This window comes from Rana temporaria, chromosome 5, assembly GCF_905171775.1.
Source record: "Rana temporaria chromosome 5, aRanTem1.1, whole genome shotgun sequence".
NCBI classification, from domain to species: domain Eukaryota; kingdom Metazoa; phylum Chordata; class Amphibia; order Anura; family Ranidae; genus Rana; species Rana temporaria.
Window position 1 is genome coordinate 336,349,423 of NC_053493.1, and position 12,520 is coordinate 336,361,942.

General features: G+C 39.0%; 1 protein-coding gene across 1 annotated transcript; it reads right to left on the reverse strand.

Annotated features, from left to right (window-relative positions):
- Positions 1-406: 406 nt before the first annotated feature.
- On the reverse strand, positions 407-12,303 carry PRDM14 (PR/SET domain 14). Its single transcript, XM_040354382.1, has 7 exons — positions 11,688-12,303; positions 11,044-11,091; positions 10,783-10,940; positions 9,533-9,803; positions 7,582-7,784; positions 4,328-4,429; positions 407-1,134 (listed from the first exon to the last, which is right to left on the reverse strand). The coding sequence occupies exons 1-7, from the start codon at positions 12,283-12,285 to the stop codon at positions 907-909; spliced, it is 1,608 nt and encodes a 535-aa protein (XP_040210316.1). The 5' UTR covers positions 12,286-12,303; the 3' UTR covers positions 407-906.
- Between the last annotated feature and the right edge of the window lie 217 nt (positions 12,304-12,520).

Genomic DNA, 12,520 nt, shown 5'->3' on the forward strand with positions numbered 1-12,520 from the left:
ACACAAAAATCCAAACCAGTAAGTCAATCACCTACCAAAATGTATAGGTCGTCATAGTAATGACTTAGGCCCTGTACACACGATCAATCCAAACTAATGAAAACGGACTGAAGTTCAGTTTCATCTGTTCACCGATGAAGCAGACTGATGGTCTGATGTGCCTACACACCATCAGTTCAAAAACCGACTGAGTCCAACGCGGTGACGGAAAACACAACGACAAGCTGAATGCTTCCAAGCATGCGTTGACATGATTCTGAGCATGCCCAGGTTTGGAACCGATGCTTTTGCGTACTAACCATCGGTTTTGACCTATCAGTCAGGCGTCCATCGGTCCAATTTTAAAGCAAGTTCTTTGTTCCTGGACTGAAGGACTACAGACCGATGGGGCGTACACATGGTCGGTTTGGACCGATGAAACTGAACTTCAGTCCGTTTTCATCGGTTTGGACTCATCGTGTGTACGAGGCCTTAGGTGGCAAACATCTCACTGCTACAAGTACCTTTACAGTCATCATATTTTAGTCTCTAAAATAATTTTTTCATTCCTACAAATGGAATAAGAACTTGAAGAAAAGCAGTATCTGTACATTTACAGCATCTTACACAAAGTTTTTCATTTAAAAATATTAAAATAACCGAGCTTACTAAAAGGAATTTCATATTTTCTGCCCTCTTTCCACTTAAAGCATAGAGTTGAAAACGTTGTAAATTCTGCATATATTTATAACATATGTACATTGTCAATGCATAAATTAAAACATTAATAAAATAACGGTTTCAATAAGTTAAATAAATTATTGGTAATGAAATAAAATAAAAAATAAATAATAATTAGAATAAACTAAAATAGTTGGCACAGTGCTAAGAAGACAGACAGGTAGCAGCAATAGGTGGAGGGGTTGGTTAGAGAGAAGAGTGGATCTGCATGTGATATCGGAACTCCTCCATTTCCAAGAAGTTCTGTCCACACAACGTACAGCTGTACGCCTTCTCTTTATTGTGAGTGCGGCGCACATGGCTGTCATGGGCTGCATGAGAGGCAAAGGCTTTGCCACAGTGTTTACACTTAAAAGGCTTCTCACCCGAATGTTGCCGGATATGAGTGCGAAGGATACTGGATGCTGTAAATGCCTAAATGAAAGAAGAACACATGAACATTACTTCAAATAGTCAAATGGAAAGGAAAAGTGGATACAGAAATTGCTGACTTTTTATTTAAAGATGATCTTTTTTTTTTTGCTGCCCATTTCTCACTGGGGAGATTTACCTTAATTTCTGTCTGAGACACAACAGAAGTAAGAGGAAATCTCAAAAAAAAATCCCTGCTTAGATCGGTGTCCCAGGACAAGTGTGCCTCTTGTAAGATTCCCCTCTATTCCTGTAGAAGTGGCAAATCAATATTTTGGATTTCCTATTACTTTCGGTCCGAGACAGTGGCCATCAGGTCTCTAAAGTCTGAGAAGATCTGTAGTAAGAAATATTACATTTTCCCACAGTCTCGAGTTTAAGAAGGCTATTCCCAGCACGTTTTCATCTTCCAGGAAAGCCTGGATGATGGAAGATCATGGAAGTGCTGGGTAATTAGCATACAAGAGTATGGAAGCATGCTGCATTGTGTGCGGGAGGGGATAGCCGATTAGCAGACACAGTTTGGTCAAACCCATTGAGGGCGGAAGAGTGGTAAACAGTATGGTGTGCTATGTGTATAATGGGTAGTTTCAAGATCATTTAATCACAATAGCCTGGGGCTGGACAAACGCTGGTTCCACCTTGGAGCATATGCATTTTAATGGAATAGCCTCTAGCCATAATTTGCATTTTCCAGAAAAGACTTGTATAACTGAAGCTTGCAGTAGGTAAGGGATCACCTGTTGTACCATTGAAAAGGAACATCTTTTCCCAAAGATTTTTGACTGGTTTAGAACTGCAACATGAGAACAATGTCCGGCATGCAGTGGGGTTGTTTAACCAGAGGAAGAGACCATGTTCATTTTGTAGAGTGTTCACTTAGCTTAAGTTAAAGAGGCAAGACTGTGTTCACGTCAATCATTCAATCACATTCAAGCAGAAATCCTGTTTAATTTCTCTTGCACATGATTTGGATAGTCAAAGCAAACATTGTTGTACCTTATTTACAAAGCTTAGTTAATAGAACCTACTCCTTTAGTAAATCAACTGCACCGAGTGTTGAGTCTAATGCCCTGTACACGCGATCGGTTCGTCTGATGAAAACGAACCGATGGATTTTTCCATCAGATATTTGATGAAGCTGACTTTCATCAGTCGTGCCTACACACCATCGGTTAAAAATCTGATCGTGTCTAACGCGGTGACGTAAAACACAACGACGTGCAGAGAAAAATGAAGTTCAATGCTTCCGAGCATGCATCGATTTGATTCTGAGCATGCATGGATTTTTGACCAATGAATTTCCCCCCCGATCGTTTTTTTAACCATACGAACATTTTAAAACAGGTTCTATTTTTTTTCACTGATGGGAAAAAAACTGATGGGGCCCACACACGATCAGCTCTTTCGATGAAAACAGTCCATCGGTCCGTTTCCATCTGACTAACTGATCGTGTGTACAGGGCATAACTGTTTGCCATTGAAAATATTCAAATTTTTTTGGGCAAATTTAGGCTTTCCTGGAAGATGAAAACATGCTGGAAATAGCTTTCTTAAACCCAATACTGTAGGGAAATGTAGCATTTCTTACTATAGATCTTCTTAGATTTTAGAGACCTTCAACTTATGTATACAGTATGCAGCTACACACTGGGTTTGATTTACTAAAACTGGAGAGTGCAAATTCTGGTGCAGCTGTGCATGGTAGCCAATCAGCTTCTAACTTCAGCTTGTTTACTTAAGTTTTTTTTTTTTTAAAGGGGGGGGGGGGGGCACATACTTGGAAGCCAACTGTTTTTTATGCTCAGCTGCACCAGATTTTGCACACTCCAGTTTTAGTAAATCGACCCCACATTTTGTACCTAATGGTATTGCATCTATGCCCATTTGTGCATTTTATATACGTATTCACTTACTGGTACCACGCATACACTTTTATTCTAAATTGTACAAATCGAAGAAGACCCATTCAGAATTTCAATTTATATAAATGGATTTTTGAGCTTTACCCATTAATTTCAGTGGCCCTGAACATAAAACACACACAAATATAGCATTGTAATATTTAAAGCGGAACTAAACTGTATCCGAGCACCAGAAATGCTGTTTAATTAAATGTTATATATTCAAAAGTAAACTCACCCATCTATCCAGGTTTAAATGCTTTATTTGGTTAAGAAATCACTTTGAAAAACACCACAGTTTATTGGCCGCAGCCATCTTGAGTAAGGGCAGATGATTTGTGTAGTTTTTATTTCCTGGAATGAATCTGCCCTTAGCTCAGGCATGCAGGCAGGGGGGCATGCTTAAACTGAGAAAGCCCCTCCACCAGATGAGAGAAAAAAAATGCCCATAAAGACTCCTGGGATGTACAACATCATTGTGGCCTAGGCCAGGAGGCAAAGAATGTAATAAAATAATAAATATACCTACTTAATCCATGTACTAATGCTAGGAGCATAAGGATTAAAAATAGTTATTGTTGATTTAAAAAGTTTAGTTCCGCTCTAAACTGCATCTCATATTGGAATTTCTACTTGAAGTGCATGCACTGCATGTACTGAACAAGTGTGACCACACCTTTTCTCTAAAAACTCCAAACATTAGTAAAATTGGCTGCCAATTTGATTGAACAATCTCTTCCAGATTTATCAACAGTTCAATCACTATGTAGCAAGGGTCTTCTTAAAGAAGCCATTCAATTTTGATAGAATCAGATAAGAAATACACAGTTGTTGATAAATCTAACAGACTTTGTAAAACGTGTGGTCAGCTTTACCCTTGGCTCCAGGGCTCATAGACATATGGCTCCCAACACCACCATAATAGGGACTTGTAAACTTTGTTAGCATAGTGGTTTTTGAAAAAAAATAAAAATTAATTATCCTCTGTGGGGTTAATATACTCAAATCTGGTTCCAATTTTTTTTTCTCAAAGCTTTATTGAACGAGCTGAAGTTAGAAGCCGATTGGCGACCATTCACAGCAGCACCAGATTTTGCACCCGCCAGTGTTCGGAAAGCAACCCCAGTATATAAATTATAGGATTAAACCGTGTCCTATATCATGGTTTCCATCTCTGAATATCTATAGTACACAATACTAAAAATCCTAAATATAAATAGTTTGTCATTTTCCTCTGACAGATAGAAGGAATGGAGAACAATGGCAATGAGGAAGGCTGCCAGTAACTGTACCTTGTTGCAGTAGACACATTTATAAGGTCTCTCCCCGGAATGGACTCTCATGTGCTTGTTCAGGCTGGAGGACTGAGAGAAACTTTTCCCACACACTGTGCACTGAAATCAGATAAAAAAAACAAGAATATAACCAATCTTGAACTTGACCCAGATGTCATCATGATTACCAGTTTAGAATCTTATAAGCACTATATGACCAGGGCTGTGTTACCATATGGAGAGTCGGCCCTTGTGGCTAGAGCAACATTGATTGAGGATGATTGTTTTTCAATAGCTGTGTTTATTGTCTCCAATGTGAATGTGTTTTGACATTACGTATTATAGAGAATGAATGCTGGATAGAAGAATGTCCAAGACTAAAAGGTCAGATTTACAGAATAATGTGCAAACTATTTTTTTTTTTAACTACGCTATACAATTGAATATTCTAAACTGCATGATACAAAACAATTTGTGCAATTTTTACAATCTATTGGAATAGGCCTGCTTAATGCAAGTAATATGCAATGGGGTAGATTCACGTAGAATGGCGTATCTTTGTGCGGGCGTAACGTATCCTATTTACGTTACGCCTCCGCAACTTTTACAGGCAAGTGCCGTATTCTCAAAAGAAAGTTGCGGCGGCGTAGCGTAAATAGGCCGGCGTAAGCCCTCCTAATTCAAATTGTGAAGAGGTGGGCGTGTGTTATGTAAATTAACCATGACCCGACGTGAGTGACGTTTTTCACGAACGGCGCATGCGCCGTCCGTGGAATTTCCCAGTGTGCATTTCTCCAAAGTACGCCGCAAGGACGTATTGGTTTCAAAGTGAACGTAAATGACGTCCAGCTCCATTCACAAACGACGTAAATTTTTCAAAATTCGACGCGGGAACGACGTCCATACTTAACATTGGTACGCCGCATGTACGCCACCATATAGCAGGGGTAACTTTACGCCGGGAAAAGCCTAACGTAAACGGCGTAACTTTACTGCGTCGGCCGGGCGTACGTTCGTGAATTCGCGTATCTAGCTGATTTACATATTCTAGGCATAAATCAGCGTACACGCCCCTAGCGGCCAGCGTAAATATTCAGTTAAGATCCGATGGCGTAAGAGACTTACGCCGGTCGGATCTAATAGAAATCTATGCGTAACTGATTCTATGTATCAGGCGCATAGATACGACGGCTCAGACTCAGAGATACGACGGCGTATCTGGAGATACGCCGTCGTATCTCCTTTGTGAATCTGGGCCAATATGTTCTAGAAGTGAACAAACCACATGAGAATAAATGGGATCGCTACCTGAAAGTGTGAGGGGGCGCCGACTCAAATGTGCAGTATCAATGGGCGGGGTAATGTTTAAGTATAGAAATCTACCCATTACAGATTTTAGACCAAACCTTACATAGTGACGGTCATTATAATTTCATATCATGGATTTCAACATTGTCCAACACAGGATGCCAAATACAAAAATCGGTAGATTATAATTTTTAAAACAAACCCTGAATTCTTTCCTAGATGCACATATAATAACTGGATACTAATATTTATAGGTAAAAGTTGATCCAGGAAATATCCAATTGCCCCTTGCTGGAACAAGTTGGATCATGCTTTATTGGCTTTTGTTGCCTTCCTCTGGATCAAAAGTGGGTAAAGGGTTGTGTATATAGGATTGTATGTCCCCCCAAACCCTTCTATTGGTTGAAGTGGATGGACTTGTGTCTTTTTTCAACCAGACCAACTATAACTACATGAAATGGAAAGTAGTCAGTGCTGGGGTTCGTGGTGATGGAATGGGTTCCCAGGTACCAGTAGTATTCTTGATGGCTTAGAGTATAACAATGAAGAGAACCTTGTATTGATCCTAGACGCATCTCTAATATTACACACAATGCATTAGCCCCAAATATGTGTAGAACACTCAAGAAAATCTTCTCAGCCAACTGAACTGTTAAATAATGTAAGCTGGCCCGTGAAATGAAAGTGTGTCTCATTGAGCCAGACCTGGATCTATTTCAGTTTACAAGCCTTTCAGGTCTAAATATGGGGCCTGCAGCCAAACCCTGCTGAGATAATGGCAGCCACCCGTGACTTGGCTTAACTCTTTCACTGCAAAAGACCAACCAGAGTCATCACAATACCCCACACACCAAATACAGGGGTCCAGGAAAATGACTTGCTAATTATTAACTCATCTTTAAGGCTGAATAGAGAGTCTTACGCAATCTAATTACCAGAAATATATTCAAGAGTGTAAAAGGTTCACAGAGGTAAGACGATGATTATCTCCGGGTGGTGAAGCACCATATTCTGAAATATCATATTCATGAATGTCTTATGCTGCCAATAAACCATTTTCTTTTTTATTTTTTAGCTTAAATGCTGAAATAAGCAAACCACCTATTCACCCAACTAGATGCTAGATTGTGAAGGGTCTGACCTGATGGCCGAGGTTCCAAATTATGACCGTCCTCTGGAAAAGACAAATGGAGAGTGTGTGTGTGTGTACCCCCATTGTTCCGGTCAGCTCTCTTGCTTCACTTTCTGTGACTTCACCAAAGCCACTTACCCCTAAAAAGGAAACCCCCGATGTGTTATCTGTGGTGGATAGTCTTTTCAGAGCTATGATCAATTAGACAGCAATGGAGGACTCTGACACAGACGCACCCGTAATCCACTGACATGAACAGCCAGAGCCAGGTTTCCATCACAGGCGCTCATAGGCACTCTAGCTGTGGCACCCAAATGCCGTCTGCGAGGATCGCCTCTTTAAGGCTGGATTCACACCTATGCATTTTTAGAGCTTTTTGCATATTTGCACTACAGAACGTGCTCCATAGGAAACCATTTTAAATGGACCGTAGTGAAAAAAAGCACTAACAATGTATAGGTGTGAATCCAGCCTTACAAAACTGTTCTTATTTTATTGGTGGTCCTAACCTGGTTTAGCATAGTTTAACAGTGTGTTAATAAGCTTTAATGAGATGCCTCCTTTATTATTTATGGAAGGGAAAAATATTCAGCCAATGACTATTCAAGGAAAAGCCATCGCTTTTCCTCTGCTGTTTTAAAGCTCAGGCCTACTGAGTCTAGTCATGATTCCAAACCTTTTACCACCCCTTGCACCCTCTATAACACAACAGGTTGTACTGGGCAGCATGCCTACTTGTGGCTTTATTAACTAAAAACCAGCTCCATATGTATGTGTATAGTAAATAGGCAATAATTAGTACATACAACCAAAAGATGTAGGTTGAACTTACCTTGTGCGGTCGGTGCTTCTCATGAACATGTAAAATGTGAATCCTCAGTCTGTCCCTCTTCTCAAATGACCTTTGACACAGATGGCAAGGAAACTTTCTATCCCCCTGGTCCACACAGCGGGTGTATTTTAGGTGCTTGTCACGGTAATATCTATAGGCAAACACTTTGCCACACCGATCACACTTGTATCCCTCTGCAGACTCTGCAAGACAAAAATCAGAATATATTTCATTCAGATTCAGAACAACACTTTAATTTAACCGCAACTCCCTCCTCTGTGTCCAATGGGGTACTGCTGGGGAATTCATTACTAGCATAATTTTGACAGCCTAGGCATATACAAGAGCCCCCCATTTCACTAAGGCCCCATTGACACAGAAAAAATACTTTTTGTGCATGTTTGCCATGCAACAGCATAGGGCAGCCCATTGCCATGAATAAGTTGCCCTACGTGCGCCAAAGAAGATCTTGCACCTTTTTTGCACTGAGCCGTGTGCATTTTTTTTTTTAGTGTGCAGTGTGGGGCTTCTTTCAGGCGTTTTGTTGTGCGACAAAATGAATATCTGATGGCCGTCTTTGGAGTGTCCTTAAAAAATAATTGCACTGCAAACACGATGCACGTTTTGTCACATTTTCAGGAACATGCGTTTTTGCGTGCATTACCGGAATGCAAAAGTGTGAATGTTGTTTAAAGATCTCAGTAAAATGCAACACAATAAAATAGTTCACAGTTCAATATCACATTGTGGAGACAATAGTAATAACCATAGGTGTGCACCCCAAAGCTCAAACACACATGAATGCTACTTGCTGTCACAGGGAGGAGGCTCTGGTGGTGGGAGACAGTTGATTGGGAGCATATTATGCGATGCCCTAAATACGAGTGTAATGTGTTCCTAGAGTTGAACCTAGCTTTTGATATAATGGGGGCATTTACACTGGCCACCGGTATCCCTCAACCACCCACCTGGTGCCGGCCCTGGATAATGCTAATTCACATGGGTTGATTAGGGTGTGCCCAGGCACACCCTGTGCACACGCCTATGGTAATAACATTATGCAATTTACTACACTGGGCATAAAAACACAGGACTGGGAAAGGAATGGATAAGATACTGGGAAAACGCATGCCAGCGAATCATTTATGCATTTATATATACTGAACCATTTGTAAATGGCAAATATATGGGCTAAACATTGTAACTAGCATGCAATTTTTCCCAAGCATGTTAGCATTTATCAGTGCAAAGCATAGTTCATGGAAGGTCTAAAACTTATACAGTAAAAGAAAAAGAAAAAAAAGTTGGACATGGTAGGAAACAGTAATCACCATTGCAATAATTTTGCCTTGCATATCTGAGATCTGTGATCATTATCCTTAATACAATATACACTATACAATCACTAGGATTCCATTTGGAGCCAACATATAACTATGTATTTATAAGGCACACTTAGGCAATCTATTTATTTAGTACCAAATCAGGCAGGCTCTTGTCCTCCAGAGATGGTAGATCTAATGGGGATTGTACATTCAAATTGTCTAGTGTATGGTCAGCTGTAGGCAGTGATTTGCTTTATTCCCCCCCCCCCCTTCCTTTGGCTCATTTATATAGGTATTTATTCTGGTAAGAGCTCAGAAAAAACAAAAGCACACCCCACAGGTAAATCCATAAATTGAAGGATAACAGTGGCTTGTATATTCCGATAACTATTAGCTTAAATCATTGCAAGATAATTACTTAGCAGATAATCCTGATCTGATTCTGCTCTTGTCAATAACAATTACACGGGCTTGTTTGGATGGACTTTACTGAGCAGCTAACCATTATATTTCCCAAAGCTACAGAGGTTTAAGTAAAGACTTCTGTACTCCTCATCAATAGCAGAACGCTGCAGCCTCTGCATGCGCCATTTCCCTGGAAGAGAGGTTTCCTCTAAGGAGCTTACCTTCCGTTTGTTGGAAACTGCCTCTGCCATCATCCGTGCCCTTCAGACTGACAGGGATGCCCAGGAATTGGAGGTAGCAATCGCCATACCAGACCAGAAGCTCTTGGTTGGGCAGAATCTCCTTACAGGTCTCATAGTAAATCTCCCCCTCACTTTGCACTGCGATCAGGTTCTGCTCCTCGGGGAAGCGGGCGCAGTTCACCAGTGCCATCCAATGCCCACATGCCCCCTTCCCGTCTATGAAGTGACTGAGTCTTCCGCCTTCAAAAATCTGACAAGTGAAAAACAAACGAATTTTACTGAAGAAGACTAAAAATGTTTGCATCAATGCTAAATAACCTCAGAAGTCAATTAATTACATATTTTGTTAGATTGTTTTTGTTTTAGGATTTATTATGAATTGACTTTTCTATATTTGCATCTAAGCCAGAAGTGATGGACTACAACTCTCACCATTTCAGTGCAATAAATTATCAACTAAAGAGCTAACCGTTAGTTATCGCTTTCTGTATATTAGTTTATTCGTATCCTTGGTAATAGTTATATTATGGTATAGTATAGGTTACTACTATTACCACTACTAGAAGTTACCTTACTAGAAATATTCGTTTTGTAGTGTGATCACCCATCTTTTCCTAGATGTCGCAACGACTTCCTGGCACCATATCTACCAATTCCATGAAAAGGATTGGACGTACAGCTCTATTCTATGCCAATCATAATATAGGAAATTGTATTAATTTACTTAAATGTGCCAATTTGTATTCCTTGTATTACCTTTAAGATAATCCGATAATCAAATAATGATAATAACTAAATAAAAGCAGCAAATATAATAATCACAATAACATTTGTATACTCTTGTTGCTATTATTATTATTATTATTATTGTTGTTATTATTGTTGTGGTTAGCTATTTTAAAATATATGTTAAGTCTAGTCATTTAAAAAATAATAATAATAATAATAATAATATATATTTGAAGTAGGGAAGTCTGAAAATCTTTGGTATTTTTTTTTTCCCCATTCTTATCTGGCAATTATGTAGCTTCATAGGAACTACCAATCCAGACAACGCAATATTTCACCGTCTTTATATTAGTATTTATATTCTAGTTAGATAGATGTGTTGGTGTTTCAATCCGATACAATGCTTTCTTTACTCACAACGAATTACGCTCATACAGGTCATTTTAATGTCTTTTCGGTTTGTTTGTTTTTTGTTTTTTATTAATTGGCATTTTTCTCACCTCCCACATCAGCGAGTTATCATCATAGGTTTTTATTTCACTTGTATTGACCACTTTCCCCTGAAACGGACCGAATTTCAGCCCTTTAGGGATGAGGTTTGTGCTGAAGACCCCTGATTTGGGAAGATCTCCATACTTGGTCCTCATGATGATCACACCTGAGAAAAAAATAAAATAAAAAATTCATAACGAAAATTACATCACCAGGATCTCCAAATAGACAGATGACCCTCAGTTATTATAATATCAACTTGCATCTACCTTCTGGGAGTTGTAGCGCCTCTCTGTCCAATATCTGGGAGTCCATGCCTGCACAATGCAACAATAAAATTACTTTAAAAAAAAACATAAAAATCTTGATAAACTTTTAAATTTATATTTATATATATATATATATATATATATATATATATATATATATATATATATATATATATATATATATATATATATATATATATATATATATATATATATATATATATATATATATATATATATATATATATATATATATATATATATATATATATATATATATATATACACATACATATATATACATACATACACACACATATACATACATACATACATACACACACAAAAATTACATTTATTTGTTTCCCCCAAAAGACATAGCATAATTGGAACGGTCATGTTTTGAGGAAAAATTATAGATACTTGGTCATACACCTTACAATTTTATTGCACAATGTCTGTACAGTTGCCTTTAAAAACTATGCCATGTAAAATCCTACCTAAACAATTCATTCAATAGGTATCCAAACCTACATCCCTGGTACTTGATAGGTGGAGATTGTAAGGTGTATGGTCAGGTTTCATGCAGAAGGTATAGTTCACAAATGGAATCTGTAGAACTGCGTTCAGTGAGCGGTACTGACCTGTAGAGCTGGCTGGTATCCTCAACCCAGAGATGGCATGTGTGGCGCTATGTTGGGCACGTTTGGTCTCGGTGCCACAGGTGTGCCCATAGAGCACAGTGTGCAGATCATCCTCTGTGAACTGATAGGTCCTGCTTGGTGGACCCTCAAAGCTGGCCATACTCAGAGAGACCCCCTTACATTTCTTGTTGACCCTGGGGCTCTCTAGGGGGGTGGAGGGAATTCGGTGTCCCTCTACCTGTCCATTAGTCTGGGGGTCCTTCTTACTGCACAGTTCAGGCTGGACTTTACTGAAGATGGGGTATGAAGTGGGCAGAGAGCTGAACATGTTCTGGCTCTGAGGAGAGCTTTGGGTGAAGACAGGGGGAAGGTCTCTGAAATTGAAGGTTCCTAATGGTGAAGATTTGTTAACCAGTCTGCCCAGGGACTTCAGAGGGTTAAACATGTCATGAGGGTTTGCCAGGATGCCCAGGTAGTGACCATGGGGAAACAATGAGGGAAAATAAGAGCCTATGGTGGGGGGGCTTATAGGAAGCCTGTCAATGGGAAAACTTCTGTCCATAGGGTTGGTCATGTTGTTGGGTATAGACAATGCCATCCTGCCAAGATCTGATCCTCCCTGAAAGTGACAAAAATGGGTGATCAGCAGTGACAATTACATTTAACCTCCTGCCTAAATTACTTTCAACATTTATATGTTTAGACATAGTTTTATGTTTTAGAATATATATATATATATATATATATATATATATATATATATATATATATATATATATATATATATATATATATATATATATATATATATATATATATATATATATATATAT